This window comes from Manacus candei, unplaced genomic scaffold (assembly GCF_025592945.1).
Source record: "Manacus candei isolate 608988 ecotype Guabito, Panama unplaced genomic scaffold, ASM2559294v1 h1tg000057l, whole genome shotgun sequence".
NCBI classification, from domain to species: Eukaryota; Metazoa; Chordata; class Aves; order Passeriformes; family Pipridae; genus Manacus; species Manacus candei.
In genome coordinates this window covers 4,205,016-4,229,229 of record NW_026138105.1, presented here as the reverse complement: position 1 = coordinate 4,229,229, position 24,214 = coordinate 4,205,016, and the positions used below count along the sequence as shown (strand labels likewise).

The following is a 24,214-nucleotide window of genomic DNA, read 5'->3' as shown; positions in this document are numbered from 1 at the left end:
AACTGGGAAACCTCCAAAACTTTCTGCAATGGACTAAAACTCTTTTTAAAGAGTTCTCTGCTTTCATTTCCTTGGTGTTGAGGCAATGGGACACACAAAGCAAATTGGCTCCCAGGCTGCTGGAGGAGTGGCAGCGGAACAGCCTCATGGGTCTCTCCAGTAATTAAAGCGACTCAGCTTCTGAACAGGTGCCTTGCAGCAACACCCAAGATGTGTTATAATCCCCCAGTAACACATGCCTAACACATTTCACTGCCTAATTACTCCCACACTCACGTTTAGTGCCCTTGTTAATCCAGCACTTCAAGAGAATACTTGCCTTGCTTAAACACGTCTCGATCCTAATCTTCCTGTCACTGGTGTAAATCAGGACTCATTTCACTAGTGTTAATGGAGCTGCTGCAGTGTCAAGAGTCTAGGAATGGAAAAATTAGGCCTAGATCCCAAATGAACATTTAGTCTGGCACCAGCAGTATGTATTTATTTTCTTGCATCAAAACAAAATATGCTTTTTTCTCTGGTACCAACTCAAAGCAGAGCTTTTAAGAGCTGTCAATGCCATGATTAATCCTGATTCCAAAAAAGGTTGGTGTTTTTTTTTGCAGATTCCTACAGAGAGACCACAGTGGTATCCTCACTAGCAGCTCTATTGGTTTTGTTAAAGGCAGACTACAGGTTTGCTCATTGTATCCTCAGCAAGACAGCAATCAAATAAAGGTGAATACAGGGCAATGCCATTAAGGATAATCAATATAATGAGCAGCCAGAAGACAGCACAGACACAGTAGGGCATCTAGAACATCCCAGATATCAGACTTTGATCAGGACACAAGGTAATTACTGTTTTGAGGGTGTCTGTGCACTGCCACACAGCAGAGAGAGGGCAGATACAACCCTCCTCTTTCAGGGGCCGGGCTGGGCAGTGCCTGAGTCCTTCTGTTCATATGGAGTTAATGTATGGTGGGAATTCAGCCTCAGGACACAGGGAAATCTGAAACTATGGGAAAGCTCTGAACCACATTGTTCAGCTATTGCTCAGCTGCTGACACTGCCCAGGTGCCAGCAATGGCAGGGACTGCTGTGTTACCAACACCACAGATTCACTCCTGATGCTGCTTTGGTTGTGAGCTGCAACCAGCACTGCACCCCTGAAGAGCTCAAACTGCATGAAATCAGCCCCAGCTGGATATTCCAGTGTCCATGCTAATGGTCAGGCTCTGAGAATCACAGCATTGCAATTCAGAGCGAGGACAAGAGGAAAAGAAAAGGAATTTCCACAGAGATTTCTGCACTCCACGTACAGGAATAAGATATCTGCCCATAAATCAAAAGTTATATGAATTGAGACAGCGACAATGAACACTAGAACTACCATCATTTCTTGTCCTTTTCCATTCATGTCAACAAAGAAAAATCCTCAAGAATAATATCACCAAAAAGCAGTGGCTCTAGACATCCTCAGGCTCTACCCATCTCCTTTGTATCTCTTATTAAATTAATATTAGCAAGAGATCATTTTAAAAAAAAGATACAGCATTCAGAAACAACAGAAGGAGGGTGGCTTATTGACTCTTCCTGGTGACCTAACAGCTTAATGAAAATTAAATCAGTTTGCAGAAGTCAATGGAAGGTCAAACACCTTTGTGACACTTTTCTGAGGTACCCAAATCAGACAGTGCAAACTAAAAACCCAGAATGGGATTTTCTAAGTTATGTAAGTTTTTATTTCCCTTTGAATAGTCACAGAGCAAATATCTTTCCTGACAGCATGACACCATTCTTCCACCAGCTCCAGAAAAATAAATGACTGAAGTAGGAAGAACTACAGGTTTCCAAAAATTAATTAATCCAGTATCTCTGATCTCATGAGGAGGCTTCTAGTCATGCTTTTGCAAAACCTTGAGGAGCCACATTTCACCCATTCTTGTCTTACTCAGTCCTGCTCTTACCCTTTCTACCACCAGAAAGCCAAAATCAGGTATTTGAAATGGTCACATCACTACCAGCTGGAAAAACTGAGAGGAAGGAGACACATAGACTGAGACACATAGAATGTTTGTAACCCAGAGAATGAATTAAATAAAGATTTTACAGGGAACTTTCAAAAAGGAAAGGAACAAGAGGATATGGGGAGCACCAGAGCCACAGATGAGAAGGAGAAAGGGGAGAAATGGCTCATCCTCCTTGTGTTTCAGTGGTGACACAACTTCTTACAGCCCCACCAGTTTGTGTATCAGGTCTCAGCAGGGAAAACAGCTGCACCTGCTATCCCAGGGCACAGCCTTCTGGGACAGCCTGGCATGTCTCCATAGGAAGATGGGAAAAGCCCTTTTCTGCTATCCAACAAAATGATAGATGGGGCTTCTTTGAGCCCTCCCAACTCCTCTGCAAGTGCAGGTGCAGAAGGGATGGGCAGAAAGTGCCTTGAAGTCATCAACCTCTGCCACAAGGAGTGAAAGGAATGGAAAAAATGGGATGGTGCCTCAAAGGATTTCTGGGTGCCTGCCAATTTTGGTGAACTGTCAAAAGCCTCCACAGGCAGCAATGCAGCTGTTTGACATTCCAGCAAGGCAGCAAGAGCACAAGCTGGCAACCCTATATTTTGGAACTGGAGAGTTACTTGTAGCACAGCCCATGGCAATTACTCCAGCATTTCCTTACAGCTCGTTTTGAGACTACAACATGTGTTGGGGGAGATCTTTTTCCAGCTATTCCTCTGTGTTACAAGTAAATTGGTTTCTGACATATTTTCTGGCAAAGTGGCCCCTGGGGTGATTCTGAAATCTTCACAGGAGTTGTTAAAAGCAACTGTGAGCTCCTAGAAGGAACTCAGACATTGTCACTGTTGCTCCCTCAAGAGCTACACCTTGTGAACCAGCCTGGGGCTATTTGTCTTGGGTTTGCTTAGTTTGGTCTGTTTGGGCCAGTTTGGGCTATTCTGAGTCAACCACAGTGAAAATAAGCAATGCACTCTACCAGTCTGTTGAATTATACCATGAAAATGGTGTGATGTAAGAATTGTGCCCTGGTGTGTTCAAGGTGAGGCTTATAGGGGATCTCCTCTTATCTGCTTTGTACAGTTGCAGAGAGAACAAATTTAATAGCAACTTAATGTCACTTTTCCAGTGATGTTCTGCCAACAGCAAGAACAGTCCTGAGGACAGAAAAGCTGCTGACAGAACAAGGGAAAGGAGGAACCACAGAAAAAGATATTGTAGGTTAAAAAAGTAACAGAGGTCACAAATACAGTGGAGTGATTCTGTAAATTGTTGTTCTGCCTCTGTCATCTTCCTTAAAAGAAAAAAAAATAAAAGAAGAAATAAAGAGGCTGGTTCTTTGGATAGTAACTGTAATCAAGTTGTGCCACCACTGCAGTTTTAACATTACTGGCATTGTGCTTTGCAGGAAAGAGAGACCCAACATACCTTTTGTTGCCAGGCGGACACAGTTGATTTTTGTTTCCTGAAAAATAAAAGCAGAAAAAAAACACATATAGGAAAACATCAAGGTGTGCAATTAGCCCATCTACAATAAACACACATTCCTTTAAAAAGGTACTAAAAAAAAATATGCATTTTTTTCTTACGCTTCATCTTTGAAAAAAAAAAAACCACCAAGTTTTGATTGCAGAAAACACTCCACACTATTGGACTTGCCTACAGCTGAGAGTGTTCTAAATGTTGGGAAGCTGAGAGTGACAACACATTTCTCCACGCTCAGGGTGTGAGTGATGGGTCCCACGTAACTGCCTGATTAGCTAATAGAATCTACCAGTTAAATGGCCTGCTCTGTAATAGACTGACAAGCTCTGGGTCAAAAGTACATGCAACTGTACATCTAATTTTCATGCACCATTACTGCAAATTTCGCAAATTGGGTATTTATTCAAACACATGGCAAACAGACACCGAGGCAGTCATTTGAATATCCCAGCTCCGTGGATGTGAAGCCCAGCACTGCTGTACAGCTGCCTCTGCCAAAGGAGCTGCTCTGACAACCCTCTCCACTGCAGCTCTTCCTTGCAGAGCTGGGATAAAACCCAACCCTCTGTGTTCAGTCCACCTTGGACTCTGCAGGGCCGCAGGAACAGGAGTTTGGACGGGAACAGTGATGTTGTGTTTGGCTGCACCACCAGCTCAAACAGGTCACCTCCACTGCAAACACATCCTTCCTGGTATCCCCAGCTCCTCATTGCACAGCCCTTCTTGGCAGGGCTTGCTGTTGTCCAACACACAGTTTGCATCCAAATGGGAATGTGTTGCTTTGGTTAAAGACCTGGCAGTTGCAGGGGTTTTGGAGCACTTGCTGCCTGGACAGGCTCTTGTACAAGTCTCAGGTGTAATGAAGGCTGCATAAATTACTGTGGGTAACAAAGCTGCATTCATACGGATGCTGTGTGTGCTCTGGAAACAACAGCCCAGCAGTGCACTGCTGAGCACCTCCCTCCATCCTCAAACAACTGCACAAACCCTGGGAAAGTCTGAATTGGCTCTTGGAGAAAATCTGTTCCATCTGTGACAGACTGACCCTGGCCAGAGCAGACACACACACAGCCCCATCGTGCCTTTCTCCTCACACTTACATTGCACAGAGGAAGGGGATTGCAGGATCCATGCTGGGAAACAGTGGGAATCACAAGAGCAATTCCCTCTGATCCCTTTCTATGATGCCTCAAGATACCAGCCAGCCACACTATCTGGATATAAGCTGTATGTAGTCTAGAAACAACAAGATATCCAGAATAAAAAAGTCTCCCCTTGATCTTGCCCTCAAACTCTCTTCAGGAATTCCTGGATCTCCAAGGACAATTCTTGTCTAATAAGAACATCCTTTCCCAGCCATACAGCTGAGTCCAGAGTGGGACTCAATGACTGTTATCCCAGTAAACCAGAGACATCTCTGGTGCACTGAGCCCTCTCTCCCTCAAAAATCAACTTCCCTACGCAACCAGTGTCCCTGCAAAGTCACCAGAGCTTTACACAGAGCTCCCATTCCTCTCTGCCTCCTGTACAATCAGTTCAAATGGCCATTTATTCTGGAAATTCAAAGTCTTTATTGCAAGTGGAGATCTGTGAAGCAGGAAAAGCACAGCTCTGTTTTCAGAGCACACCCTCCACACATAATGCTGGGAACTGTAAGGCAGAGAGATCCTGAGGTAGCTTCTGGTCTACAACAAGGTGACCTGGAAAATCACTGATGAAAAGCAAAATACAAAACATCCAGACAGCATTTTTGCAGCATGCAAGTAGGTGGGCACTTGCTCACGTTTTGTTGAGGAAAATTTTCTTGTGTATTTGTTGCTTTCTGCTGGCTTCAGAAAGGTGGAGAAGTTAGTCAATGCTGAGAAAAGAAGAGTGGAGAAAACTAAAAAACCAAGGTCTTGTTAGTGGTGCTGGAACTGATGTTTGAGAATGTGTGAGTTCCTGCAGGACACCTCTGGGGGGGTGAGTTGGGATGACAGGATGCAGGCTGGGCTGTTTGCAGCTGCATCCACCCCTGGCTGCATTCAGCACAGACAAGAACAGCTCTCAGGAGACCATGACCTGGCACTGCCAAAAGCAAGGGCAAGCACTCGCTGGAGGAACCAGACATCTGGATTTCAGGGCTTCATTTCAAATTGCATCTTCTGGGAAGGAAAATATAAAAGAACCCACACAGACACCAGGCACTCAGCTCCTGGGGTGCTAAAGGTTAAAGACTTGAACTTAGTCCACATTCCTGACTAGGGCTGATTATTCCATTGATTGCCATTAATCCTTTCAGTGATCACTCCACTGCTCATCTCTTTGGTGTCTCATAAAAATAAAACCTCTTTAAATTTACTCAATTTTTCTTTGCTTGGGGCTGAGAATTTTAAGTTTGCATGAACTTTTCTGCCAGGAAACAGAATAAATAAATACACTTTTTTCCCCCAAATAAACCCAGCAAACCCACCATCCCACAATCATGTTTGTTTTCTGAAAAATATTACTTTTGCTTCAGACAAGGTGCTTTCCTGTACACAGTAAAGTAAGATGCTTCTCTTTAGCCACTAGCAAAACAAGAATAAACAATGCAGGTAATTCTCAATAATCCATCCAGACTGCTTAAAGCAATGACCAGAAAAATAATTAAATAAAGGGCTAATAATAGAAGTTTTAGAAAAACAAAACCAATTTCCCCAAAAATTTCAGTCTCTGTGTTGCTTCTGAACATTCTTTCAAATGCTGTGATACTTAATTCCCATTTTATGATATCACAGAAGTTTTACAAGGCCTTGTAAGTCTACAACAATATTAGAGATGACCTGAGATCCTGCATATTCAGCTTATCCCCTTCATATTATGGCTGAAGTCACAGGAATAATTTAAATTAAGATGCCAGTAGCACTACTACTTTGGCTCTATATCTCTGCCAGGTTAAGGCAGAGATTTTATATCCAAACAGCAATAGAACAATGCAGGCATATTTTAACTGAGATCCTGGAATAGGAAAACACTTCATGAATACATCCTACAGCTCTTGATCCAACCTTCATTTTCCAACATGCTCCATATCCAGAAAGCTTTAATGTGTAATAAGGCCATCCACTTGTTTCCTGGAACATACTTGTGTCAATTTGTTTTCTGGAACTTCCTCCCACATGAATAAAAGATGGTTATGGTTTACCCTCACTCAAGGCTGAACCCTGGCTATATTTTTAAGTCCACACAATATGAGGCCTGTGTTTTGGAGTCTGTGTTTTTGAGCCTGTTCCTGGAGGGAAGACCTGGACCTGCCATCAGCATGACCTGGGAACCCTCTGGAGAGAACCCAGGCTGTGCTGGGGAGCTGGGCAAGCCCTCTCTGCCAACACAGCCTTGAAGCTGCACACCATGAGCCTGTTTTAGCATCCCCCTGGATTTTCAGGGCTTTTTTAAACCTTCTTTTAATATAGCTTGTTTCTTCCTTTTTAGAAGCAAAGGAACTGCTGCTGTCCACCAGTTACTGAGGTTCCTAAATGCACATTTCACTGAAGGGAAAGGGATGGTAACAAGACAAGTTCTGCCTCTGTCTCTTCAATGTTTGGATGGGAAAAATTTCTGCAGGAAAGGGCTCTGAGGGCAGCAGGACATATGTTTATGTGACAGCTGCGTCTTCACAACCTAAAAGGGCACAGGAATTTTTTTTCCCCCTTCTCTTTTAAACTGACAGCTTGCTGTTTACAGACTACCAACAACAATAAAAGCAGCAAAGCCTTTTCATCCATCTGTTTTCACACCCACCATTTTCCCTTTCCTTTACTATTATTATGATTTTACAGCAGTTAAACAGTGAAGAGCCCCCTGCCAGCACCAGTGGGACCTGCTGTCCCCAGAAGCACCACTGGGGCTGCCCTACAACAGGCACAGTTTCAGCAGGCAGCTCAAACTGGGCACAGGCATTTTAAGTGCCTTAGTTTCAACTCAGAGCTATACATGGACCATCCCTGTTGGCAACATGATTCCCACAGGATAGAAACCATGGTTTTGTCCAACGGACATCTTGAAGAATCAGTTTTGAGGTCCTCAGCAAATCGGGGAGCTCTAGATTGTGTGTTTCTATTTTATCCCATTGAATCCCAGTGGTTTCCTGCCTCAAAATAAATCATGTGCATAAGTCTGTGCAGGGTCAGTGGACTCCCCTGTAATTCCTATTGCCAGCTCTAGGAAACTGCAAGTTCCTCCCAGAGTCGAAGCAAAATCTAGTACTGCCTTTTCAATTATCAGCTATTTTTATTATCTCTGTCATTTGGAGAAGGGAGGTTTAACAAAGTGCTTAGGGTTTTCATTATTTCCAATAGGAAGTTATTTCCATGATCTATAGATGATCTTGAATATCCCACTCCTCTCAACTTCTCAAATGTGAGGTAGGGTTGGAGGATTTTATTTACATCCAGAAAACACTCAGGTCCACATACTCTGGTCAACTAGATGTGGAAACAGGGGCTTACAGGGACCAGAGTGGTTCCACAGCTGCTTTATTTCTGCCCCAGCAGCTCCAACACGAGATTGAAAAGGAGTAAAGGTAAGTGGACAAACTGTATTCCCAAAATCTAGTGAACACAGAGCTCCCCAGAGCTGGTTAACAGCTCACAGAAGCAATGCAGGCAGCCTTGGTGCTATTTCATTTTCCAGAGCAGGGCTTGTGCTGAACTGAAGTCCCTCCCTGTTTTTTCCCTGGCCATCTCCACAGGGATAAATGCCACCTCTCTGCTGGCAGCTCTATCCACACCTCCAAAATGTCCCAGAAGAAGAATGTTGTGTACTGTGAGTAGACCTGTCAGCATCCAGAAATCCAGCCTGAAGTCCCCTGATAATAATGAGCCGCCCGGCTGTGCATGTAGTACAAGTCATTAGAGAGGCAAAAAATCAATCAGGATCTCTGTGGAGTCCATCATTCCCTCAAAAAATAATATTCTCATTGATTCCTGCAGTGCTACGTTTCACAGTTCTGGGCTGAAACATCAGTCACCTGTTGGACCACCAGGCTGGAGCAGCAGCTGGCAGCACCTCCCACACCATCCCAGCTGTGTTCCACAGGCTCCTGCTCATCTCCCAGTCACAGGAGAAACAGCCAAGAGTTATTGATTGCAACTGGGCTGTCACAGATTCCATTTTAACCCAGGGAGCTGAAATGCAACTCCAGGAAGGATTTTTAGGGAGCTCTGGTTTCTGAGTCGCTCAAAAATTCAGGCAGGCTTCACACAGCAGCCAAAAATTCTCCCCATCTGAGCGTGTTGCTGGATCAGTAGCCAGAGACTGTCACCTGCAGTGACCCAGATAAAGAACCTGGGGACAGTAAAACCTGCAAGGTCTCACTTGGATTATTATGGCAGTATAAGGATAAGAAAGGATAAGGAGTAACACAGTGTTGCCAACCTGGCCTCACCTTTCAGAGGGATAAACACTGGCAGGGCTGGTGTTTTGAAGGGGCTGAGCTCAGGGAGGCTTTTCAGAGGAGGAAACCTTCGTGCTCTGTCAGACAGCTGTCTGTGGCACCAGGACAACCAGCACACAGCAGATAACTACCTGGATGGCACCCAGCGTGTGTGGGGATCCTGCCAGAGCAGAGCCCAGCCTTGTGCCACCCCTTGTGCTCACTCCTAACAACTGAGCAGTAACTAAAGGTGCTTCTCACCCCCACAGCTTCACAGCCTGCACTTTCTGTGGCCCTTTTCTCTTTTCCCCCTGCTTTTACTTCTAACTCTGACACATTTCAGCTCAGCATCTGGCTTTCAACAGCCCCTAGGAGGGAAGTTCACGCAGTTTGGAAGTGGTTTGCCTAACAAAGCTGACAACCATTCTGTCTCACACATGTTCTGCTCAGTTCCCCTGTCTGGAGGCAGCACCACGTTGACCAAACTGCACCCAACTCCCCACCAGCCACAGCCACCTCGTTCAAACTCTCAAACAAGCAAAACATTGCGCAAGAGGAGGCAGAAAAGCTCGTGATCTGCTCCTGCAGCAATTTGCCACACTTGTTTTGCATCCAGCTGTTAATTACGTTCCTTTCAGTGTAACAATCCCAGCTAATGGCTGCAGAGCAGACGGGAACACCAAATGAGCACAGCCCTCGACGTACAGAGGAGCTGGAACAATGCAGAACTCCTGTAACACTCCTAACCTTCTCCCAGTCAAGCTTTTTGACCAAACACATACTGTTTCTTCAAACTAAGCTCTCCCCAGAGTCCCACAATTCCAAAGGAAGATGTTCTGGTTCACTGCATGAAGGCTTCTCATTGCAGGTTCCAGGGGTGGAAAGAAATGTCATCATTCCACAACTGTCAGTGATTAATGAAACTATGGAATATCCTAATTAAAAAAGGAGTGGCAACGTTCTGCTAAGTTTTTCATCTGTAAGGGAACATAAGGCTCTGTTTTAACTGTGCTGAACTGCTGTTGTTTCAGATTTTTTGCAGATGTGCATGATCAAAAATCACAGAATGGTTTGGGTTGGAAGGGACCTTAAATCCCATCTCATTCCAACCCCCTGCCATAGACAGGGACACCTTCCATGAGACCAGGTAGCTCCAAGCCCCATCCAACCTTCCCTTGAACACTTCCAGGGATGGAAATGCCACGTTGCAGCCATAATTCTCAGGAGACTTTTTGAAGACCATTGGTCTTATAACCTGCTCAGGTTATAGATGTAAGTGAAACCCCAGAACTCTTAAACACAAATGACACAGGTAAAAAATTCTGGGAGTGAAACAAAACTTACTATTTACAGCTGCAAAAGTCTGGATGCAAATTGACCCTAATGTCTGAAATGTGGGGTTTCATGATTATACCAAGAAACAAAAAGGATCACAGCTGCTCCTCTGAAGATCCACATTCCAGTCTTGCAAATACCCCTATACTTTTAGCCATAGCACTGCACTTTGAGGATATATAAGCACATACTGTAGAAATATAAATTATTAATAGAGGAGGAAATTGCCTTTCTCAAATAGGAATTTACTGTGTTTGGCAGGATACCTCTTATCCTGTCACAAACTGTGTGTTGTTGCATAAAGACTCTTTTGATTAACTTATGCTTAAAAAGCCCTTTAGAGTCCTGTTCCTATTATCATCCTTTTTGGAGTCTTTAGCACCTGATATGTAGGGTGGGCTGCAACCTGCCAGCTACAGAGATGCAGGAACCCCCCATTAGTGCTGCCTTAATCCAGAATGCCAAGGGAAGCCCACGTTTCCATTCATACAACCATGTATGGAATATTACATTGTACTTAAGCAAATAAAAGTTTCTTCTTCCCTGGGGATCCATTCACTGGCAATTAACTATCACACATGGGGGAACTAATCAGGAACAGACACATACACATATTTCACCATTTCCTTTAGAAAGGCAAATCCAAAACTGAATTAATTGAGGAGTGCTGGAAGGAAACTTGTATTGACTACAAAGGAAACCAAGGTGAAAATCAGCAGAGTGCTGAAGAGATTTTGTATCTGTCAGGCACACAGCTGAAGCTGTGCAGGAGAATGGTGATAAAGGAAGGTAGTGAAGCACAAAGATGTGCTGTGAACACTCCCTGGCACTGCCAGCTGTCATCCATGCACAGTCCTCTGTGTTTTGGGTGTCAAAGACACTGCCCCAAGTGGAGACCAAAGCCTGCCCTATTCACCTTTGACTGTTTTTCTAATGTTGCTCTTTCAGAGGTGGTGTCTTAGAGAATTTATCTGTGCTAAAGTAAGGCTCCTGAAAGCATTGGAAAACATGCTAATAACACACTCTGCCACCCAAATTGATGATGCCATGATAATGCTCCAAGCCTTTTCCCGAGGCCAGAGTGGCAAATTGTATCGTGTTATGTGATGATGAAAAACAATTCAGGGATCAAAGGGGAGGAAGGTGGATGACTGCTTAGGCTGCATCTGGCCTGTACACTGGTAGCTGAACTGACCTGAAACAGGAGGGTTGGAAGGTTTAGAGGGTTCCTATCCTTGACTGGAAGAGCAAAAAGAAGCCTCTCCTCTTCCTGTGGTGGAAATGTGATCTGTTGTGGCATTGTGAGCATGTCATTTGAGTCTGAGAGTAGGACAGACATTTCCTGGGCAGTCTCCATTTTAAACCAAGTATCACAGGGTAAATATAGGCAGAAATATAGCCCAGGGTATTCAGGAGGAGTCAGACAGACACGGACATGGTCCCCACTGCACTACGAGTCAATGGAGCTGAAACTCCCAACCACAAGTTGCATTATGATTCATATCATAGGTGCAAGCTAAAAGGTAACAAATTCATAACATCTCCTCCGAAATCACAAGCACTGTGAACTGGAGACTATCAAAATATTGCAGTTATGTCTTTTAAAAGCACAATGGCCCCTACTCTGACATTCGTGCTTATGGAAAGATAAAAATAGGATCCAAATTCTAAGCAACTCATTTAGTAAATCACGTGGCAATTTTTACAGAGTCAGGTTCCTCAGCAGATTTCTCACTGGATCTAAGCATCAGAGAGGGTACTGAGTGAAGGACAAGTAATGGCCTGCTTGATTTTCATCAGATTTCTGTAAGAAGGTAGTAAGAAGGAAAAGTTAAATTGGCATCCAATCGAGAAGGAAGGAGAATGATGAGCAGGACAGACAGAGGTGGTCACATGTACAAACCCAGCTCAGTTTTCTCTGCACTTACTCCATTGGCCTTGCTAAGTGCCTGGAAGTATATGCTGTAGCTTTTCAGGGGAGAAAGTGGAGCGTTCCAGTAGCCATTGTAGGTCTTGTTGTCGCCCACGGTGAAGGGCTGTGTGACAGGAAGGTTGATGGGCTTCAGCTCAGCTGCAAAGTAGTGTGGGGAGTCCAGGCTGGAGGCATTCTTGTAGCTCACTGGGACAGAGAAGCACTCGATGATGTCTGCAGCTCTCCTCGCTTTCTGCAGCTTCTCCTCCTTGACAACAAGCTGATAAACACTAGAGGGGAGAGAGGAGGGTGAGATTAGAGCCCCAAGAGCCTTAAATATTGAGAATGTTTCCAACAATAAAAGGAAAAAGAGTAAAGCCAAGTAAGAAACACACAGCTAAGGCATCTCAGCAAACACAACTCTCTTGGCACTCCAGCAACAGTGCCCACTGGAAGTCACTGTGTGGGCAAAGTGCTGCCCACGTGCTCTGCTGGTTCAGTAGAATTAATCAAGATACACTCTGGTGAAAGTCAGAGTGGATTTCAGTCATGCCACTCATTAGGAAAAGGAGTAACTTATAAAATATCCAGTCTGGAATGAGTTTTTAGTGTGCTGAGTACTGGAAAGCAGATACTTTCTCCTTCAGCCACCAAGCTGAACTATGAACTGTTTGCTTGGGTGACTGAAGTAAAGGAGAGCATTCATGGTGTCAGATCCCTTTGGAAACACTTTCAGGGTGTGAGAACCAGTTCAGATCAAAAACACTCTCACATCTTCTAAGAACATCCCCCTTTTTAGCCCTCCCTCATATCTCCATGTCCACATATGGGCCCTCCCCCACATCTGGGTGGGGAGGCCCTGGCACAGGTGCCCAGAGAAGCTGCCCCATCCCTGGAAGTGTTCCAGGCCAGACTGGATGGGGCTTGGAGCAACCTGGGCTAGTGGAAGGTGTCCCTGCCCATGGCAGGGGGTTAAAATGAGATGGTCTTTAAGGTCCCTTCCAACCCAAACTATTCTATGATCTATTTTTGGGATATCCTGGGATATACAGTTCCCTTCCCAAATGGCAAGTCTCCTCCTACCCTTTACCCCCAGAAGGCTGGTTTATACACTGAGGAAGTGGCTTTATAGCTCTCTCAATCCACTTTTGTTTTAAGAAACAACAACAACTCTTCATATTCATTCCAACTCTCTGAAATGTTAATCCTTTTCGATTCCTGCTAGGCTTTTGGCCATTATGATATATAATAGCAATCTTGTTATTTCTAGCTTACTATTTCAGGCTCAAAAAGCCTGCAAGGCATTCAAATGCATCTGCTTTTATTTTTTTAATTTTTTTTTCCTCCTCAGGCAGCTCACAAAGCCCTGGAGTTCAATGCTGCCACAGCCCAGGCAGGTTTACTGCCTGTTTAACACCACTTACCCATTTGACAAAGAGAGATAGGGCTGCAGTCATTTTACTTTGTGTCAGGCTATTCAGATGTGCTGCCCTCACCTGTCTGTGTCAGGCTGGGCCTTTGTTCACTCAGACAGGGGAGATCGATTAAAAGATTGGGAACAGCCCACAGTGGATCATTCTCAGGCTCGTTGTTGCAGGAAGACTGGTCTGGAAAATTTCTAGCATAGCAATAGCTCATCAGTGCTCCTGTGGGAAGCAAAGTCCTGGCACCTCCAACGAGCAGGAGTGGAACAACCCCCAGCTTTGCTTTTGACTCACCAGCTCCTGGTGCCTGCAGGGATCTGGCACAGGCTCTGCCGCCAGCCAGGAGCTCAGGGAAGCTCTTGGAAACCATTTGGCTCCCACTGCTAGACACAAAAGCAACTAATGTGCACAAGTACAACCGATTTATGAATTACTCAGTACTGAACTGCCCTTACATGGCTGCTCTTGGCATTTACTGACGTAGCAGGAGCAGCAGCTGCATGGACTGCAGGCTTAATGATGTCCTGTCAGCACTTTGGAAAACTTTCCGCATCCTACAGTTCATCAGAGCCTTTAATAAAGTATTTTCGACCTTCTCTGATATTTATTTTAAAATAAATAAGCAGTTTTCCAAGCAACACTTTAAGTATTATCACTGAGGGTGCAGTGGGAGTTGTAAACAAAAGCCTGTTTAACACAAACCCTCTCCTCAGCTTTACCAACTAGCAACTCCTGGCTTGCTGGTTTGGACATTGTTTACTAACAGTGCATGTTCTTATTGTGACCCTTCTCTCTGGCAGTAATAATCTACACTACTGGGAAAGTTTGTAATTTTGTTTCTCAGCAATGGGCAAAATTGTAGCTGACATTTTTATGGGCACTTGCCACACACCTTCTAACCTAAACCCACTTGGTTTCTTTTTTATCCAATCCTAAACACTTGTATTTTCTGATTATAGAAGATGTTTCCTTTAGGCATATACATAAATATATATGTATAAACATATATTAACCTCCTTTTGGAGGGCAAGAGTTCCCTTGGGTTCCCTAAGAGTCATATTCATTCTCTTGGTTCTCTCACTTGCAAGCCATGCCTTTGGAGAAGGGGAAGCTCCCAGGGACATGAACTGCCAGGTACTGAACTCCTTCCCTAATCAACAGGGCACTTACACCACTGAAGATATTCTCAGTTTCCCCTTTGACAATTCCAGCACATGTTCCACCAGTACAGGCACTTTTTTATCATGAGCAAGAGTTTTGACAGAGAGCCTACTCACAGATACTTTTCAAACTGAACCGAGTCACAGATACTCTTTTGCCTCTATTCCTTCACATTTTCTCTTTCCCTCTTAGCCATTAACACCCTTCTTCCTTTCACAGGGATAACCTGCTCTTGCAGTGACCTGAAATTTTACTTTTAATGTTTATTCTTTTGAAATGAATCCAGGTGCCTCTGGAAGCACAACAGTAACATTCAGGAGCATTCAGCTGAGATGTAACAGTTGTCCCGTGTGTGTTGAAGCTAAAACCTCATTCATCTCCTGCTCAAGTACTGCCTCCTTTTCTCTGGAAGCAGTATCTGAGCACTGCTGTCATTGCTCCCTCTGGTTGAAAAACCTACTCTGGTGACACTTAGGATGGGTAACTGACTGCTTTTGTACAATTTTTCCCTTTGATGCCCCAGTTCACACTGACTGACACAGCACATTTATCTCTATGTGCTTCACCTGCCTGGCTTGGGGACCATCACCCTTCAGCCTCACTCTTTGCTGAGTCTGGTACTGGTCAAGAGTCCACTCTCAAAGGAAGTGGCCACGCGGCCAAGAGTCTGCCTGGGTTCAAAGACTACTTTGGACTGAAGATTATCAACCCTGAGCACTCCTTCCTTTAGCAAATGATTGCTCTGGTCTCACTTTCTGATGTTCTCATGCCAGTATTTTGACCTGTCTAGGTGCTCCAGAAGGGCAGCATTCCCAGTTCCCCCAGCTGGCACACAGACTGGTACAGACCCCTGTTCTTTTTTCTGGCTTTGTTTTGCAGGTTATGCTCTTTGTCTCATGTTTGGTTTCTACCTAGGAGCAGAATTTCCCTGCCTGCCTTTAGGGCATTTTCAGACATCAACTTCTCTGCTTTAACCAGTGAAGTGCTGCAAAGCACAGCAAGTGCTTCCACCCCTGCATTGAGCTGCTCTTTTAACTGTTTGCCTTTTCACCAGAGAAAAAAACCACCAATCCTACATCCAAATGGAATTGCTGTGGGAATTCTGAGCAGCAAATGTCCAATTACCCACCCTAAAATTTACCCAAACCATCTGCATTACTTCAACAATCCTCAAAAGAGTAAAACTAATTCAACTTTGCTCAGAAGAAGGAACTTGCTGTGATACATCACAATTCCTAAGATTGTGGTTGAGCACTAAGAATAAACTCAGTGAACAGGATCTGCCCTTTTGCCCTGAAAGAGCATCTCAGCTGCAATCCCATCCCTGGGTCAGGGCTGAGCAGGGCCAACCATTTGCAACTTTGCTACAACTGACAATTTTGTACCACAGCAATGTGATTACAGCCAAGGGAAGGGAGGAGCAGTTATCCAAAAAGTGATGCTAAAGGGAAGGATAAAAAAACAAGTGGGCAATGGAAATAGGGAGGAAATGTCCAAACTATTTTAATGGCTTTTATTCTGGCTACCTGGTAGGCAGTAACACAGACCTCCTGGGGCTCTCCCCATCTCAAGCTTCAAAGCTGCTGCTTCCAGCTCATTTCAGCTAACATGGCTTTCCTGGCAGGAATCAATACATCAGCTGCAAATGCCCAGCTGGATTCCAAAAAGTTTCAGTTTCATACATAGAAATTATATTAAGAGACAACAAAAGCAAAGCATTAAAACTCCCCCAGTAGATAACAACTTCAGTGCCAATGAAATGAAAGATGGCACAGTTTTTACTACATTTCAGTTTTAAATATTTGGCCACATTTGGAAACGCTGCAATCAAATCCACACATGTAAGTGCTGCAGGGCAGCAGAAGCAGGGGGCTTGTGCTCCCAGTTCCAAGCTGCCCCATAAATGACATGAGGGGACTGGTTTCCAAACATCCACAAGCTCTGCTCTCCAGACAGCTCTCCAGGGATTCTCAAATCTGGGCCACAAATCAAATGCCTGCCTTCCTAGAAGGCTGGGGAGCTGACTGCCCCGTGTGCAGCTGCACACTCTGATTAGAAAAGGAGGCCAAAAGTCGGTTCCTCTATAAATTTCAAAGGTCTTAGATAGATAAATCCACATCAATTTAATAGAAGCTTTTTAAAGTTTTTGACAGCTCTGTTGTAAATCACTGATAAAAGCACCCACCATAACGGGCCACAGCACAAGTGTTGTCTGCAGAGGAAGAAAAGGTGCCCTTATCACCATCTGCAAGGTAATCTTTTAAATTATGAGTTCTCTATTCAGCCTGGAAAATCAACATTCCAAGTGACAGCCCGTTTCTGTGATGGAGATCTCTCTGTTTGCCTTGGGTTTCTCCTGCCCCTGTTCTTGGTTTCCTTTTGAGGATGGACTGGGGCAGCACTTGTCCACAAATCCAGACAAGTGTTTGATCCAGTCTCAAATTCTGGATTAGGATGTGCATGAATGTGGGGAGGGAAAGCTGAGTCAGAGCTCTCCATAAAGCATCCACCATCTGGCTGGTGCACTCTGGTGTCCTGCCATGGTACTTATCAACAAGGTGAAACCTTCACTATACCCCAGTAATGGGGGGGTATGAAAAGGAATATGATTTCTTTGTAACCTCACAGTGATCCACTCATCTGAATTATTAAAGATTAAAAGAAACAATGTTTCAGCAGCTCAGTACTCCCTCTGGACCAATCCTGTTACTAAACTTCCATATCATATAAAGATTTAATGTATTTTCATTTAACTCAAATTTATTATCAGCCATTTATTATTTCCAATAATATTTTCTCCCAGGGAACACAGAGCAATGGCAATCAGTACAGCTTGATCTTGCAGTGCATTTTTCAGCAGACCACTGTGAGCAGGTTCTGTTGTTCATCCTACAGAGAACTGGAACTCCTAACTTCTAGTTCAAATGAACACATCACTGTCAGAATAACTGGCTGGCAGGCTACAGGAAATAACACAGTACCAAAGGGTAGTGTTTTTCTTGTTAATAGCTACTTTAATTCAGAGAATGAAGGACAAAAAGGAGCAAATGAAGCAAGGGTAGAAAAGGGTTGCACCCCTCCATAGCTGTGCCACCTCAGACTGAAGGCACGTGGCATGGAGCAGTTGATGTGGAGCAAGGCATTGAATTGCCAATCTTGCACCTATTCTTTGGAGGTAACAGATCCACCATGTCCAAAAAGGCTATCCAAAATCATGAATCAACCCCAAGTCCTGCCTGATCAACCCACAAGCGTCACTGTTGCACTGAGATGAAGAAAAGGCACCGGGTGCATATGAGCAAGAGCAAAGGTACAACAAGGAGAGGGCCCAACAATCAACTCAGCTTCTTTTCCCTTATTAACAACACAAATATTTTTAAGAAGAATGCTCTGTGCATTGCCAGCACAGTGTTTCAGACCCTCACAAGGGTCACACAGAAGCCCCAGACACTGAGGTGATGCTGCACCATGACAGCCCTGATACCACTCACCCTGTTTATTTCTTTAAGAGCCACTTTTTTTAATTTAACAGTGAAGCCACAGAATCCAGGCTACAGATCCTTAACACCACGGGTTTTTTTCATTTGGTTTTCCTTTTAACTTATGATCCTGTTAAATTTGTTTGAGCCAATGTTTGTCTATGTCCATGAAGGTTTGTCACATTTATTCCAACAGTACAGAGCCCTCTCTCCCAGGATACTGCAATGGGAGAAGGTTTGATGGATTGCCTGACACCCACATTTAGAATTCACATTAACTATTGAATGTGCATATGCTTGTTTTATAGCCAAGCTGGTTTCAGTGATGCAAACTGAGACAGGAGAGCAGCATCTTTATTTTCTCTTCCTGAGAGATATCAAAATAAAAGCCTGAATTCTACCACACGGAAAATAAGAAATAAAATAATGGGAAATTTGAAGAAAAGTACTCTATATAGCTTACCCTAAAAAACTGTAAATTAAACTGTAAGTAAGATCCTTCTCACAATCTGCCTCCAGCCTTCCTATGAACCTGCACACAGAGATCTTTGGAAAAAATTCAACCAAAACCCACTAAAGTCTAAGAAAGCTTTACATAATATAAATTCTACTAGAATTTACAAGAACTAAAAGGATAACTGCCACAAACCCTGATATTGAGACTCATACACTGCAGCACTGCTTTCTTTTGGCTATAAGGGTCAGTATTTCCTGGCCAGACACCTCCTGTAATCCCATAATTAAACATTCAGGCATCCAAGAAATGACTCCACAGGCAGTTCCCAAGTTCATAAAGTTTTCTGGGTTCAAACAGGTGCCAGTATGTTCCTGAGAACTGAGCTACTGACTTCACATGTTCAAAATGTCACCCTCAGAACCTCCAAGAGCACCTTTAATCAGAAGCTCTGAAAACTAATCTACAAGACATAATAAACTGCATTTCACAACCACCCAGGATGTACAGACAGGACTTAGTGCACTGTTTTTCTCTGTCTATTTAAGAACTGCTTCCAAACCCATTAAAAGCAATTAAAGGTTGCTCCTATTTTCATTTCACTCTGGAACAGCTTCATGCAGAATACAACATGCTGAAGTGAAGGTTTGCTTTCAATGAACAGTTTTATGCTGAGAAGAGGCAAAAAAGGAGATTGTTCTATGATGTCATCTTCTAGAATATGCTTGGCTACTTCAAAGACTCAAAAACTTGTCCATTATGAATACTGGGCTGCAGTGTTATCAATCAGCTTGCTCACATCTGCAAAGCATTCACAAAAATAAAGCCTCTAATAGTGATGCTACTTGAGGAAATAGTCTTTCATATTGCAAAGTTATTCACACCAGAGCCTTCATTTCGCAGTTATTTTTGCGTGTTCTTATAACATTCATTTAAATTAAACAACTCTTACACTGCATTCACTGAAGTTGAAGAATACCAAAAAAATACTCAGCCAAATTTGTAAAAAATGGCAGAGAAAGAAGAGATGGTAATTACTGCCATTGCTATGAAAAAAAGCTGCTGAGATAGAGCCAATAATAATGAAATCCATTTAATAATCAAGAAGAGTCTCTTCACATTTTCTTCCACTCTCACGTTCAGCTCAATACTCCAGATTTACTTCCAAGTAAATCCAAGAAACAAAAGGTTGTGATTTCACACTTGGGCAGCACTGTTTGGAGTCAGAGTTCTCACAGGGGCATTCTTGTGTCGCTAAAATTTCGAGCTTTGTTAAATTTCTCTAGTGATTGAAATGGGCCCCAGAAAAAGGAAGGCAGTTTAATGGCTGTGTGCTCCCTGTAGGGAAGGGGGAGATGGTCCCTTGTCCTCCCCAGCCAGGAGCAGTGACTGTGATGAGCTCCCTGTGGGACAGGCAGTGGCATCTACTGAAGGTGCTGTGCACTGTCAAGCTTAAAAAAAACAAACAGCAAAACCAAACAAAATATTTGTTTTTGCAGCAAAGCATCCTGCCAGTGTCACTATATCAAATGCTCTCTTTGGCCAGAATACTTTGTCTGAAATTTCTTTGCAGTCTTAATGAAGCATCCCATACAATTCCCACCACTGGCTAAGAAATGAGAACTGTGTTAGAAGGTAGTGGGGTTTTTTTTGTTTGTTTGTGGATTGTTTGGGGGTTTTGTTTGGGATTTTTTTTGGTGGTGGTGGTTGGATGATTTTTTTTCTTTGGTAAAAGAAGTGACAATGTAGTGTCAAATGTAATGTCCCATGGCCTCAGACCCTGGGTGGGCAGACTTTTATCCTGACAGACCCCTGAGGTCCAATACATCATTATCCCACTATTCCAGATATATAAACACTGGCATGGAGAATGTGCAATGAGTGACTTGCCTGGTATCACAATATCAGTTACATGCAAACAAATCTCCACTTTCTTGTCCACTGTTCCTACATCCACCCACCAGCCAATATGTCCTGTCCAGTGGAGTCTGGAGTACCCAGTCTGAGCACATGTGACTCCTGCAAAGTCTTTCAAAAAGGGAAAAATAAGAGAAAAATGTTACTCCTGATGTGTCACTTGAGATGTGACCTGCAGGGATGAGGGAGGAGCAGACAGTGCTGGGAAAGAGGAGCTCTGGAGACTGTCTCTGGCATAAAATTGCACCACACAGAAGATGCAAGATTGTCAAACTCCCATGAACCAGTAACAATGCTGTGCCAGTAAGGAGGGATAATTACAGTTTAAATAATGGAGCTCTGAGCAACCTGGGCTAGTGGAAGGTGTCCCTGCCCATGGAAGGGGGTTGGAATGAGATGAACTTTAAGGTCTCTTCCAACCCAAACCATTCTGTGATTCTATAAGTGCAATCTAAACATCTGTATGTGTACCTACACATAAATACATCTACTAAAATCAGTGCTTCCAACCTCATAATGTTCCATCCAACATGACTCTGCTCTGAGTGAAGAGGCCACGTCTTTCCAAGGAAGGACAGCTAGGGAAAGGTAACTAAAAATGTAAATATTCCCACAGACCATCTAGACCATCACCACAGCACCTGTCCACAGCCCACAGAAATGTGGTAACACACACAAAACCTAAGCAGTTGTCAAAAAGACAACTGTGTTCAGTCAGTAGTCACTGAACATAAAGAAGGATTTGTGTACTTAAATGGCCATTTTTCCCAGTTGTATCATTTGGCCTAATAAAAGATGCTGTCCATACAAAATTACTTCCTCTCCATCCCACACCACCACCAAACTGCTGCTGCATCTGTTTACTCGTATCAGACGTGCATCATTCTCTTAAATGCTTTAAATTCTCTGTTTAATCTTCTGGGAAATAAAAATTAGAAAAAAATAATATAAAGAACCAGAGGGCATTTGAAAGCTCTGTGTTCCATTATCTCAACCATCTCCATAAGCCTGACCTGGCTTGCAACCAGATTAGACATAATAGCTTCTCCCCAGTGGAACTGGCCCAGTCTCTGTCTCTCCAGTTCAATGCTATCTCGTGCTGGCAGATTAAAGATAATGAGTGCAGACAGATACAGCTTTCCCTGCAACAGCAGCTAATGTTAGTGGCTTTGGAGGTGTTTTTTCCCTCCTGAGCCACCTGCCATCTGTTTAATCTACAAGAAAAAAAACGACCCAACCCCTTTTTTGTTGATGTCGCTTCGCATTAAACAGGCATCGCTGGCTGAGGCCTTGTCTCATCCTCAGTGAGTGCTGGTTTAACACCAGGAGGATGTTTCAAGGACAAGAAGAGCCAAAGTGGTTCTTGAACAACCTGCAGGACAAGAAGGACAGACCCTTTCTGGGACTGTCCAGCACTTTCTGCCACGTCCTTCATAAAAGCTGTGGCTTGGACAGGAGGATGGGTGCATTTGCACATATTCTCAGTCTGAATTAATTTGGGTATTCCAATGGCTTCCATGAAATTAGGTCCATTTGGATGCAGAGATAATCTAGTTGGGAATTCAAAGCTTCCTCTGCCTTTTCCACAACCACAGCTACAAGACTGTGCAGGGAAAACCCACACAGAAGAATGTGATGTCTTTCTTAAAAGAGAACACTTCAAAAATCTTTTTCTTGGTGTCACGTCTGTTTGATTTTTTTTTTAAATTAAAAAGCTAAGAAAAACACAAGAAAGAAAGAGGGAACCTGCTCTGCTTCCAACCTTCAGATAAACTTCATTACCACACAAGGCCCATACAGTCAGGCAACTCCTCACAGTCTGTCATGCATGTGCAGTGATGATGAGCTCTCCTGGGGAAGGGTAACACAGACCTGCAGCACCTGAAGCTGCAGGAGTGTATCCACCAGCTTCTTTCCACCTTTTCTGGATACTTTTTCCTTCTCAGAAAGTGCTTCTGACACCAGAGAGAGCTCAGAAATGGCACCTTCACTACAAACACCAAGGGAAAATGAGGATGGAGAAAGGGGAATGGGAAAGTCCCAAGGACAAGGATTCTCTGCAGCAATTCAAAGCTGGTCTGTCATCATCCCATCACACCTCTTACCCCCTCCAGAGAAAGAATGGGTCAGACTTAAACATTGGGAGATTGTATCTGATGATCCTGTAGTTCACCAAGTCCCTTCAAAACTAAGCAGACTGTTTTACACAAGAGAAAACATTACACGTAGGATATGTGCTTTGGCACAAAAAACCCCTCAACCTGCATCAACATCAGCTCCTGCAGTTCCTTAGGGATCTGTCAAGGTGGGTGAAAAGGGAAGTCAGCACTGCCTCCTCTTCTGTGTAATACTCCACCTTCTGCCTCTCTCCTCGCCTCCCTCTTTTGCACCACGACTCCTTTGAATTACACCAGTGTTTCCCCTTCTTTTTGCACAGGAAGTAAATCCTTCACCATTCCCAGGTCTGCCTCCTGCTTTGGAAAAGCGCTTGTGCAAGGAAAGCTGAAGTTACAGAGAGGCAGAATAACATCATGGCTGCAGAGGTTCATTCCTGAGGATTGTCTGGCTACATTTATGATAATCCCTTCATTCCATCTGCAGCCCACGCCCTGGTGTAACAACCTCCTTTTCTAGTTCCAAGAAATTATGCATTCATTATGGAGGAAATTAACACCTCAAAGCAAACTATAATTAGGAATTCTTCAATTCAGTTTATGCTTTTTCAATTAGCCCCTCTATAATTTTAATCACGGGAGCATTAACATGTTTCCGGAATTTATATACCTGTGGTATAATTAAATCCTGAAATGCCTTAGTCTGCAACAACAAAGCAGAGCTTAGTCATCTTCCCTTCTAGTGACTTTTTGTGTTATTACAGACACACCAAAGGGCACCTGGGAGTGTAAACATCACCACATGCAGCAGAGAGGAGCCCACTTGTCCTCTGAACTCATCGTCCTCACTCCTGGTGGAGGGACTGCTGGCTGGGAGGTGGCCTTTTGCCAGGGACTTGTGCTCAGACTCATCCCATCTCATTTTAAGTCCCTTAAGGAGCTGCTTCAATTAGGTAAATCACCCTTGGTGCTCCACCAGAAGAGCCAAGGTGCTTCCTGGGGGCTGCTCCAACCCCAAACAGCTCTGGCCACGCTCAGCCTGTCCCACTGAAGGGTCTCAGCCAAGGGTTGAGAGTTTCTCATTTTTGGAATCTTTTACATTGTTTGTTATTATCCTTCCATTCAGTGACAGCAAGGAAGGGGCACACTGGCTCTGGGAGCTGTGAAGAAAAGGAATGTCCTGGGGAAAAAACCCTCAAACTGGCAACTGTGGGTATTTTCTCCTGCTCCCTCATCTTACTGGTTGACAGCTTGATGTGAGAAAATGACCATCAATTTGTGAGTCTCAGCTTAAAGTTCAGACTTCATTAACCTTTTGATTGCTGGAATTAAATCTGACAGTTTACATGGTCAGCACAAAAGATTTATGCAAAAATATTCCTTCCCCCACTCAAGTATCCTCCAGTCACACATAAAAAGTGTTAGCAAAAAGCCTCACTGTAGTACTAATAAAATGCTGCTTGACACAAAAGAATTGGCTGCATGTGTAATTTGATTGTTAAAGTATTATCATGAAAACAGACTCAAATTTTATGGTTTTC

The 24,214-nt window shown here is 43.7% G+C and overlaps 1 protein-coding gene across 1 annotated transcript in view; it reads right to left on the bottom strand.

Annotated features, from left to right (window-relative positions):
* Nucleotides 1-24,214, bottom strand: part of PTPRT (protein tyrosine phosphatase receptor type T) — a 457,975-nt gene that overhangs the window by 85,917 nt on the left and 347,844 nt on the right. Inside the window, exons 12-13 of the mRNA XM_051802833.1 lie at nt 12,141-12,414; nt 3,426-3,462 (exon numbers count right to left, since the gene is read on the bottom strand). Coding sequence (XP_051658793.1) covers nt 3,426-3,462; nt 12,141-12,414 — 311 coding nt within the window. The remainder of the gene's footprint in view (nt 1-3,425; nt 3,463-12,140; nt 12,415-24,214) is intronic.